An 11331-nucleotide genomic window follows, 5' to 3' on the forward strand; every position below is an offset into this window, starting at 1 on the left:
CATCATCCTCAGTATAAAGGGGGAGCTTGAGGACAGGAGCATCTTGTGCTTTTCCCCATCTCTCTCCCCATCTCTGCTCTCATCCTGTTCTGAGGCTTTTTCTTTTTGCTGTGCCTGCTGTGTTCTTCCTGGGCTGAGGATAACTTTGGCTTCTTGATACTGGGATGAGTTTGGCTGTTTCATTCTATCTATTTCCATTCCATTCTGGGGGATCTCTTTTTCCTGTTCCCCTTCTAGGCTGAGGAGGGGTCGTTGAGTGATGGAGCAACTGCCGTATGCTAACCCCGGACACGGGCTAAGAGCGGGCACCAGCCCCAAGCCCATCTCTGCAGCCCTGAGACGCTGCATAGGGCCGGTGGGTGCTGCTGGGGGGTATGGGGAGCATCCCTCCCGCACCCTGCGCGGAGGAAAAGGAGAATGGGGCTGGCGGCGGGGCAGAGGTGGCCGGGAGGGGCGCTGGGGGGTCCCTCTAGCCTCGACGAGCCGAGGTGCCGCTCCAGGCGTGGCCGCGGCTCCGCCCCGGGGTAGGGTCGCCAGCCGGAGCAGACACACCACCACCCCCCCAGCCCATATAGCCCTGAAGGTGGTGGCTGCTCCCCTTCCCCCGACGGCGCCGGGCAGCGATCGGCGGCTTCATCCCGACCCTGCGCTGGCAGCTCCCGGGTGTCTGCCCTTCGCGTCTCGCCCCTCATCTGCCATGGCTCTGTCCGTGCCCGGCGAGACCTGCCCCGGGGACGGCGGGGACGTGCCCGGGGTGAGCCCCGCCAGCTTCGCCGCCTTCTACTCCTCGTTCCTGCCTCCCGCCCCGTACTTTGAGGCTTCCTCCGACTTCTTCCAGCTCCCGAAATCCCTGGGGGGGTTGCTCCCCGCCTCTCCACCGCTGACCCCCTTCACCTTCAGCAGGGTCCCCTCTCTCCTGAGCCAGCCGCCCGCGCTGCCCCCAGCTGAGCCCTTCCCCGATCTCCCCCTGCCCCTCTACGCCAGGCCGTCTATTCACGGCCCACCCCGGGAGGACTCGCCCCTTGGTGCGGGAGTCCTGGACTCAGTGCCACTGCTCTGCCCGAGCTCCCCGCGCAGGGCTGCCCGCAGCCCGGAGGAGCCCGGCCGGTACCGTTTCAGCGAGGAGCAGCTCCAGGCCGTGCTCTACGGGACGCTCCGCAGCCAGCCGGCCGGCAGCCTGCACGCCATCTCGGGGCTCCGCCTGCCCCCCGATAGCCCGGGTAAGGGGTCGGACGGGCACCGGACGGGGGGCTAGGGTTCGGGAACGGTCCCGAAGCGGGGATGTAGGTGGTGCCGCGGCAGCCGGGCACCCCTTTCCCGTGGATTTCCGTCACTACAAACCGACCCTGGGGAAGGGCTAGGAGGCAATGGGGGTTGGGGGAGGCAGGACCTTCTCCCCCGGCCCTGCTTCTTCGATGGGGTCGGACTGAAGACCGGGTCCCCTCTTTGGCAGGTGCTGCGGACTCCTGCCCGTTGCTCGACAGGGACGCGCTGCAGCTGCCTGAAGGTAGGAGTCTGGTCCTGGCTGACCACCCCATTGTCCCCTCCGGCCCTACCGAGCCACCCGCCGAGCGCCCTGCCTTGTACCCTCGTAGGGCTGTCGGTGCTGCGGGTGGCCTATGGGGACGTGTCTCAGCTCGGCGTGTTCTGTACGGACCCCATCCCCAAAGGAGTCCGCTTCGGCCCTTTCCAGGGCAGGGTGGTGAACACCAGCGAGATCAAGACTTACGACGATAACTCGCTGATGTGGGAGGTAGAGGAGGCACCGCCGGGCATCCCCGAAATAGGATCGGGGTCGGGCCGGTGAGGGTGGTGGGTAAGGTCCGACCTGACCCGCTCCTCCCTGCTCTCTAGATCTTTGAATACGGCCGCCTGAGCCACTTCATCGACGGGAAGGGCACCTCCGGCAACTGGATGTCGTTGGTGAACTGTGCCCGGTTCCCTGAGGAGCAGAACCTGACGGCCATCCAGTGCCAGGGGCAGATCTTCTACGAGAGCTGCAAGGACATCCTGCCCAAGCAGGAGCTGCTCGTGTGGTACGGCGACTGCTACGTCCAGTTCCTGGGCATCCCTGTCAGCCTGAAGGGCATGGCGGAGGGCAAGAGACCCCCGCAGCACCCCGAAGGTGAGCCAGAGACGGAACTGGGCTGGCACGAAGGGAGGTGAAGGACTCGGGCATCGCCTCTTGGCGGTATCACTTCATACCCTCCCCGCTCCCTGGGTACCGGTGACCCACCGTGTGCAGCGACCTCCGGGGTAGTAGTATTAGCCTTCCCCTCTACTATGGCTCCTAGCACCCCAAAAAGCGGCTTGTGCTGGGCACTGCGGAGCTGTCTGCAGGCAGAGGCTTCCGCAGTGCCCGGGTCGCTGTTCTGGGGAGCTCAAAGAGCACATCTGGGGCTGCAAAACATTTGGTGGGGCTGGGCTGAGTCTGCCCCGGCTCTGCAGCTAGGGGAACCCGCCTGGGGAGGAGAGGGGGTTGGAGGGGGACTATTCTCGTTTTGGTCCCACTTTTCCCTAGAGACTTACTGACATTTTCGTGGCTCTAAGGCTCCGGGTAACCAGGGCGGGCTGGGGCCGTTCCGATGCGGCGATGCCGGTGTTGGCGGCGGGAGAACCCCCAAACGCGGTCCGGGGGAAATTCCGTTTGTAACGCCACAAAGAGCCAGAGGACCGAAAAACTCGGTGCGGAGAGAAGGGATTTGTGCCAGCGCCGGGGAAGGCTGCGGGACGGGTGCACGATAAGGGGGAAGGGGCAAATTGGCGTGGAAATCCGCGTGGGGATATTTGTAGGTGTTGTCTCAAGGAGCCCGGTTCGGAGGCTGGGAAATGGTTTATCTCTTTCCAAGACTTCAGCCCAAGTTACTTTTATTAAAGGCAGAAAAATCTGTCGACGTTTGGAATACTTCCTGCGTTTTCCCTAACCCCGACGGTCAGCAGCCGTTTGTAACTCAAAAGCAAACCAAATGCCTGTGGGGTGTTGGGCAGCCTCTTGAAAACGGGAAGATGTGCGGCTTGATTTTTCCTTTTGGGGACCGGAGGCAAAATTAGCGGCCAAGGAATCCCTGGCGATGCTCCGCGGGGGCCGCTCCTGTGCGGGCTCCGCGCTGGCTCTCTGCGCATTCGCTTGCTGTTCCCGGGGCTCGCAGCGCTGGTTTGGGGGTCGGGAGCGAAACCCAGGGATTTTATCAGGCTGTGGGCTCCAGTTTGCTCTTCCCTGTTAGACTCTAAGCGCCTCTTGCTCGAGGTGCGTTTTAGTGACGTTGCCAGGTGCCATTAACATCCCGGAGACTTGAACTCCCCCTTTGGGGACCAGCTCGGACCAGCAAACGAGTCCGATTTGAGCCCGCGCTGCGGCGGTGTGACAGAAGGTGGCACCTTCCTTTCTGACGCGGAGGGTGGCACGGTCCCTTCTTCTCTGCAGAAGCCGGGGAGAGCTTCAAGTGCGAGCGCTGCGGGAAGGTCTTTGCCTACAAGTACTACAGGGACAAGCACCTCAAGTACACTCGTTGCGTGGACCAGGGGGACCGCAAGTTCCCTTGTCACCTCTGCAGCCGCTCCTTCGAGAAGAGGGACAGGCTGAGGATCCACATCCTCCACGTCCACGAGAAGCACAGACCTCACAAGGTGAGCCTGAGCCGAGGTCTATCTGCACTGACTAGAGGGGAGGTGTGGGGGGGCGCTCATTCAAGAGGTGTTTTGGCTGAGCTGAGATGCTGGCAGCCAGCTGCTGGCACCATACAGCAACAGGCAGTCGTCTTCGGCAGAGCTTAGTGGAGTGAGTATTGGATTTATATCCACTACTGTATGTGCCCAAACCCTTATGGTCTCAGTGAGCTTGAAGTGAAGCCACACTTCTCTCTCCCAGGACTTTCAGACATTGCCATGCAGGTTTTGCTGCTTCCCATACACAGTGGGGGCTCAGCTGTCTGAAGGTACTCAGCTTGCCCAGCACCAACAGAGCTGCTCTCCCGCATCCCTCAGTCCCCTCTTCAGCCTGGGAGCTGGCAGACATCTGCAGGACAAAACGAGATAGAAGTTTTGTGGTCTGTGTGGGGCAGATTTTCAGCTGATGGAAGCAGGGGTCTCTGCCGAGGTACTTTTCCTGTCCCCACCAAACACCTCTGTAGCTCTGTTTTTCTGTGGGAGCACTTTGAGAAGGAAATCAGACTCCTCCTGAAGGCTCGGGAAGGGCAAGTGCCAGTGCTGGAAGTGGCACAGCTCAATCAGTCCAAAACTTCCCCCAGAGGTCTGTTGTGTAGCTTGTCCTGCAGCAGAGGGAATTTAACTTAACCTTTGTCACCCCGAACCAGCTATTTTACAATGCCAGAATGTTGCAGGGGTTTATTAACAGATGAAAACTGTTTTTCTATTAAACGTGGGGTGTTCAATACCATGGAACTTTCCTCTCTTACTTTCTTTTTTTCCTTCCTTTTATACGTGAGTGAAATACTTCAAAACAGCAGAAGGTAAACTTGGTTGGGAATACTTTGTACTTACATCAGAGTAACCTCGATACAAAGGTGCAAAATGCATCAGCAAAAAACCAAACCCCAACAATTCCCTTTGTTTTGACTAGCCTCAGCTGAGTATATTTTGAACTTCTGAAAGATAATTTACTTCAAGAGATCCCCTGAGGACTTTTGATTTAGGAAGCTCATCTTTGGAGCAAAAACAGCAGCTGGAGCTAGGTTTGCTTTTCTGAGGAGAAGTGATTTTACAGACGTTTTCAGACCTCGCTGCCTGGCTGTGTTGGCTGTTCCTCTTTGAGGGGGGCTCACTTGTAATGAAACTCTTGCAACCACTCACAAAAGCTTCACATTGCTGTTATTGTATTTTATTTTTAAAAGGAAGTTGTTCAACCAGAGTCAAATCCTGACTGATTCACACAGCTGCTGCTGGGAGCTCTGCTGTTTGCATACAGAACAAGGGTGTGGTGCAGACCCAGCTGTCTGCATGCACAGGAGTACACACGTGGGGAGGAATGCACAGGCAGGCCCCCTGCACACCTGCCTTCTGGTCTTAGCTCTGCTCTTTTGTGCTTCCTTTCACCTTTATTCCTGTCTCCCCCCAGTGCTCGGTGTGTGGGAAGAGCTTCTCCCAGTCCTCCAGCCTGAACAAGCACATGAGGGTCCACTCCGGGGAGCGCCCCTACAAATGTGTCTACTGCAACAAGGTACAGTCTGGCCCCGGCTCTGCCTGCTGCCTGCTTTGGGGAGGGTGTCTGCGGTTCAGCCTGAGCCCCAGGGGATTGTTCTGGGTGCAGACAGGGCAAGTGGGGTCTGGTCTCAGTGCCCATGCTCTATCCAACGCAGAATTTGTGCTTCATCCCAGTACAGAGCAGCTGCTGGGATGATGTCTAGGGAAGCTTTGAAGGCATTTCAGTTCCATCCAGGGCATGCAGAGAGGTCCAGCATTCCCAGTATTCCCCTTTTTGCCAGGCAACTGGGGTCTTTTGTGTTGTCACACCAGTTCTGGGGCACACTGAGCGGGCTGCATGTGCAAGACAGGGCTGTGCATGCTTGCCTGGAAGCAGTGGGGATGCAGAAGTGCCTTGGAGAGAATATCAGAGCTGCACAGCACGAGGTGCAGTGGGTGCTCAGCTGCTGCTGGATGGACATCCATAGGGCTCCAGGTGCTGTGGGGTGTCCGTGGGATGTATCAGCACTGCCAGCTCAGAGGATTTGTCTGGCTGGGTAGGCTAACATAAATAAGCGTGTTCAGTGGCTGGGCACACCTGGCCCAGCCAGTCTGGCATCTTGTGCTGTGGGGAGTAGGCTTCGCAGCCTGTGGGTGCTGCACTGGGTGGGCTTCTGCATCCCTGGCCAGTTGAACCTCTGAGCATTAAGATCATAGCAGGCTGGAATGTCACCAAGGAGAGCAAAGTGGTGGAGAGGAGAAAAGCCTGCAGGGATGGATTCCGGCAGCTGGATGCAAACCCCAGCATTTGCCTGCGTGAAAGGGTTTGACTCTGGAAGTGAACCTGCATGGCGTCTCCCAAGCAAAGGCACTGCAGAGCTGATTGTACCAGCAGTGACCTCTTCTTTGACAGCAGAACATATTTCCTGGTGCCTCTCGTCAGAAACCTCTCTGAGCTCCATCTCACTCTGTATAGCTGAGTGGTTGCCGGTGGGAGGTGGTTTTCCAGCTATCCAAGGATGGAGCGACTGGAGGCCTTGTTTTTGGGGTGCCCTGCTTCTGGCGGTGTCTGAGCTAGCTGAGCCTGGGGCCGTGGACGCAGCACTTTGACCTCATCCCTCTCCCCTTGCAGGCGTTCACGGCGTCCAGCATCCTGCGCACGCACATCCGGCAGCACTCCGGGGAGAAGCCCTTCAAGTGCAGGCACTGCGGCAAGGCCTTCGCCTCGCACGCCGCACACGACAGCCACGTGCGGCGCACCCACGGCCGGGACCGCCCCGGGGAGCCGCCCGGCCCCGGCACCGGGCAGTGACCGCGGCCCCGGGAGGTGTCCTGGCAGGGCTCTGTGCACCGGAAGGTGACGGCTACCCTTAGAGCTGCTCCTGGGCTGTGTCCAGCCTCTGCACCCCGCGTGCAGGGACCTGGGGTGATCTCAACCAGGTGCCCTGGTGCCATACTGGAGTGTAGTCCACCAGGTGCTGCCTCACCTTCCCCTCCCTCTCCCACACCATAACTTCCGCCCAGGGGAATCCCAGCATGGCAGGGGGTGGAAGGGACCTCTTGAGATCATGCAGTCCAAGCTTCCTGCCAGAGCAGGAGCCCCTGGGCAGGCCATGCCACAAAGGACACAGGAATGTCACCTCTCAGCCTGCTGTGCACAGGTGCCACCGAGGAGTGATTCTGGCTCTGAAGGGTCGTGGCTGTGGGCTGCCTGGTGCAGCCCCTGACAGGCCTATGTGAGGGATGCTGTTACCAGGTGCAGGTCCCCAAGCCTGTGTTGTTTGCTGGCTTTGGGTGTGTGGCCAGCTCTGGGCTCTGCTTCCCCTTGGCCTGCAGGGCTTTTAGAGATGCTCTGTTGGAATGTTGGCTGCTGACTGTTGGACCAGCATTAGGGGTGCTTCATTCAGCTCCTGGGACATGGTGATGTGCAATAAGGGAGGGCTCCCTGGGCTGGGATGATGATGTTGTGATATCCTACCTCCCCTAGGACTGACAAGGTCTTTGCACTGGAGATGAAAGTGTTTGTTTTGTGCCAACTGTAACCTCCTTGGAGGCAGAGCAGGACAGGAAGCTCCCTGCATGTTGAGCTCTATCACACAGCCACTGTCTCTGTAAATAACTTGGTTTGCACTAATTCCCTGTGCTTTACTGTACCTGAAGTTGCTTTCTCCTCATTGCTTTCATAGCCAAACTATTTAAAAATATATTTATAGATCCACTTGTAAGTAAAATCCTGAGGCCCAGCACTGGGTGGTGTCTGCAGCAAAGGAGCTGCTGTTGCTTGCTTTGGTCTCGGAGCTTCCTGCCGTGCAGCAGCCTGGACTCTGCACGCTGGGGGCTGAACTGGTGAGCTCTAAATGGGTGGGACCCCCAAGCAGAGAATTCTAGCTTTGGAACAGGGACTGCTCCTGCACCCACCCAGCTGGGGTCTCCTTCCTGGGGGATGTTCTCATCCTCACTGCACTACCCAGGGCAAAGAACTGCAGAAGCTGGACCTGACAGCACCCTGGATCCTCTGTCCCCTGAACGGGGTTAAAATTGGCCCTGCCAAGGGGAGCAGCAAGTCAAGCCCCTGGGAGGAAGCAGCCGGTAAGACCCCAGCTGATTGGAAGTGCTTTGCATTAACTGTCTCAGGGATTTTGGATGTTAAACAAAGTGACCTAAACAGAAACCTGAGGGTGAGGGCAATCAGGGCTGTTTTGCTGGGGCAGGAGAGAAGATGAGCTCTGTGAGGCAAATTCCTGCAAAGCCCCTGGGTGCTGAATGGCAATGGGGAGACAAAAAACAGTGGTCCCAGAGCTTGGGCTGGCCAGTGCTGGGGAACAAAAGCCCTGGCCCCTGACATCTGTATCTCCCCTCTCCTCTCCTTGGTCCCCATCCCCCTGTGCTCCTTAGGGAACCTGGGGAGAGGGAGGTGGTTAACTACTGAGTGAAGGCAAAGGGCAGTGAGGAGCTGAGTGAACTGGAGATGATGCCACAGACAAATATTGATTAGTGCCAAACTGTCGATTAAAAGAGGTCATTCAGCAGGGGAGCCCTGACAGAGTGCAGGGCCTCAGGTACAGGAGGGCTGTTGGCAGACATGGGCTTTGCTCCCTGCTTTCCCTCTTTCTTCACCTCATTTTTAATGGGACCAGCAGCTTCCCCTCTGGACTGCAGGGTCTGGAGCAGAGCCAGGAGGAGACACTTGAGTCACTGACACAAATGCAGTGGCAGAGGGACATCCTCAGCATGTCAAGGAAAGGGATGGATCCCTGGGTTAACTGGCCAACAAAAGCAACTCCTGGGTAATCCTTGGAGTGCAGTTAGGATGTGGAGATTCCTCCCTAGGGAGGAAGGCTCAGTCCAGCCTTTAGCCCACGTGGTCGGTGGTGTTCCCTCTGTGTGGACTGGAGGATGCTGCCTGGTGTGGTGGGGGTGTGGTGGCCAGCTGCTCCCTGCAGAAGTCTCACTTTCCCACAAGTGACCCCTCCCCCCCCCCCCCCAGCAGCCCCCATGAGAGGGATTACCTGCATTGATTCTCTAATGGCTGTTGGGGTGGAGGGCAGGGCAGCTCTGCTGCAAGCTCTGGGCTCTCAGAGGTGTGGGACCCCCATTAAGGGGCTCACTCAATAGCAATCTGCACTGGAGCAAATGGGCAGCAGCCCCCAGTCCCCAGTGCAGAGCCATTATGGAGCAGGCAGGCAGCAGGCAGGGCCCTGTGCTGCTGCAGTATCAGTTTCACAGCAGGCTCAAACCACTCTTTAATGAAAAGTGGAATTGGTTTTCACTTTTTTTTCCCCCCCAGGATGTGAAGCCCCAAGTTAGCAACCCAAGGAGAATCCATTTGCTTTCTTGAGCCTCCCCCCAGCCTGATGAAGGGCTGTTTCCCACCAGCACAGCAATCGGCATCCTGCTCTCACTGCTGCTGGGGATGGGCAAGGCAGGAGCAGTGAGCACTGATGGGGCTGGGGGCTTCCTCTGTGCCACATGCAGTGCTGAGACAAGCCCTGCCCTGCATGGCAGCAGTGCTTGGAGCTTTCCTGATGTGTCTAGAGCTGCCTTCTCCAGGGCTTCCTCCCCTCTCCATGCTGGCACTAAGAGAAGCACCACACCATGGCTCTGAAGAGCTGAGGCAGGGGTCTGCTGGGGGTCCTCGCTCCGCACAGTGTAATGAGGCTGATCCAGGCCTTTGCTACTCAACGTGAGTTTTTCTCTTGGATGGACCTGCGGGCAAGGGTGATATGAAACCTTGATGGCTATTGCTGTACTTGTCACTAATTTATCACTTCTAAGTACCCCACACCTGTCTGAGCCTTTCCCACTTACTCTCAGAGCTGGAGGAAGCCCAGGCATGGTTACCTGGGGGCACCCCAACCAAAACCCAGCATGAAAAACACATCAGCAAAAGGGGGAATCCTTGGAAGAGCCACCTGCTGATCTGGGCTCTTTGGCTGTCCCACCAGAGCCCTTCCCAAGGCTGTGCTCAGCCTGATGAGGAGCTCTGAGGCAGAAGGGATGGAGAGAGGAAACCTGCCTGCTAGTTTTGAGTTTCTTTCCATCAAGGAGAGAGTTCAGGGAGGCAGCCTTGGAGGAAACCTCTCTGAGCTCAGCTCTGCTTGGGGAAGGTGCCTGAATTTAGGAGGGTTAAGCTCCTTCTGTGTTCCCACCCTGCTGTAATGCTGTTCTCGCCGTGTTCAATGTGCCCTGCTCACGTAGGTTGGGTTTGTAACTGGGTAGTACCCAAATTACAAAGCTGTGTTGGCTCCTGGTGGAGTAACTGCCCAGACCTTCTCCAGAGGGTCTGTCCAACCCTGTTTAGCTGCTGTTGGGCTCGCAACAGTGAGGCATGAGCAGCAGGACCTGCCATGACAAAAACATTCCTCTTTTATGGCTTTGATTCTGTCTCATGGGGGCTGATGTGGCCTGGATGTTTCTGTGGCAGGCAGGTTCCACAGGAGGGCTAAAGGGGAAGAAATGATCTTCTGAATGAGAGAAAATAGTTTAATTGGGGGGAATCCAGGAGAGAAGGAAAATTGAACTGTCTGGAAGCATTTAAAACCTCCCCCCAAAATCCATGGAGTGCTTTGGTCTGAGACTTGTCTTTAATTACATGTCTGGTAGATGGATGGCTTTCAGCAGCCATAAGGAAATCAGAAGGACTATCAAATACCTTGAATTGTATCTTTACTTCCCCTGCCATTGGTGTCTTTGGGACTCATCCTCCTCGCAGCAGGATTTCACTGCCTTGGAACAAATGCCAGCCCCCTCTGAGCAGAGGGGGTGAGCAGAAGACTTTACAGCCCTGGCAGAGGGCACCAGCTCTTCCTGTCCTGCTGCCAGCTGTGGCTCCCTCAGGCCCTGGTGGGACAGGGGTTCCTTCCCTTTCCAGCCTCTGCCTGGAGGTTTAGCATCCCTTGCATGCTGCTGTATGTTCCCTGGCCCCTTCTGCAGTAGGGCAGAGCGGGTGGTGCCCAGCTGAAGGGGTGAGTCCTCTGAAGCAGCTCTGCTGCCAATACATCTCGGCACTTGCACTCGGAGCCGCTCTGCGGTGTGACTCTGGCTATTGATCCCTGCTCTGTAGGTCCATATTTGTCAAGCACTCAGACACATTATCAGAGATTTCTACAGGAGAGAGTAATTAAAGGTCAGCCTCATAAGTAGTTCTCACACCCAAGGCTGGAGCACAGCTCCTGCAGCCTATAGGAGCTCTTCACAAGTTTAACCTGCTGGAGTTTAATCCTCGTGGCTTCAGCTGCAGCTGGCTGAGTCCTTTCAGAGCATCTCTCAGGAAAGGACCCAGGGGCAGTGCTGACCTCGGGGCACACATTTTCCGTGCAGGAGCAGGAGGTGATGTGCAGCTTCCCCTGGCCAGCAGATCCCAAATGCTTGTGGATGGCAAATGGTTGTGTGTGGCAATAACCCCGCCTCAGCCCTCTGGCAGGAGACTTGTCCAGCTGCCTGGTAGGGGAAATCTGATTTGCCAATAAACATCACTTTGGAGTTAACAAAGCTGATGGGAATGGTGCCAGCAGGAACCTTCATTTATCGCTGGAGGAGTTTCCTCCCCTCCTTCTTGGGGCTTATTGCCTGCACTAATGGGGTCCCGGGTCCTTTCCTGATAGATGCCTGAATGCAGGCAGCAGATTCAAAGATAATAATGACAATGACTCTGGTAACAGTCGGCTCTGTAGCCTCAAGCTGGCCAGGGGG

General features: G+C 57.1%; 1 protein-coding gene across 1 annotated transcript; it reads left to right on the forward strand.

The window, feature by feature from the left end:
- Positions 1-259: 259 nt before the first annotated feature.
- PRDM14 (PR/SET domain 14) lies at positions 260-6451 on the forward strand. Its single transcript, XM_009904127.2, has 7 exons — positions 260-1220; positions 1454-1507; positions 1596-1753; positions 1855-2125; positions 3425-3627; positions 5075-5176; positions 6272-6451. Exons 1-7 carry the CDS (start codon positions 260-262, stop codon positions 6449-6451), a joined length of 1929 nt encoding a protein of 642 aa, XP_009902429.2.
- Positions 6452-11331: the final 4880 nt, after the last annotated feature.

Source organism: Dryobates pubescens, chromosome 3 (genome assembly GCF_014839835.1).
Source record: "Dryobates pubescens isolate bDryPub1 chromosome 3, bDryPub1.pri, whole genome shotgun sequence".
Lineage (NCBI taxonomy): Eukaryota > Metazoa > Chordata > Aves > Piciformes > Picidae > Dryobates > Dryobates pubescens.

Excerpts from the sequence above, each read along its gene's own strand:
- PRDM14 (XM_009904127.2), top strand. The coding sequence starts at position 260 with ATGGAGCAACTGCCGTATGCTAACCCCGGACACGGGCTAAGAGCGGGC. Across the intron at positions 1,221-1,453 it reads CCTGCCCCCCGATAGCCCGG|GTGCTGCGGACTCCTGCCCG; the intron begins GTAAGGGGTCGG and ends CCTCTTTGGCAG. Across the intron at positions 3,628-5,074 it reads AGAAGCACAGACCTCACAAG|TGCTCGGTGTGTGGGAAGAG; the intron begins GTGAGCCTGAGC and ends GTCTCCCCCCAG.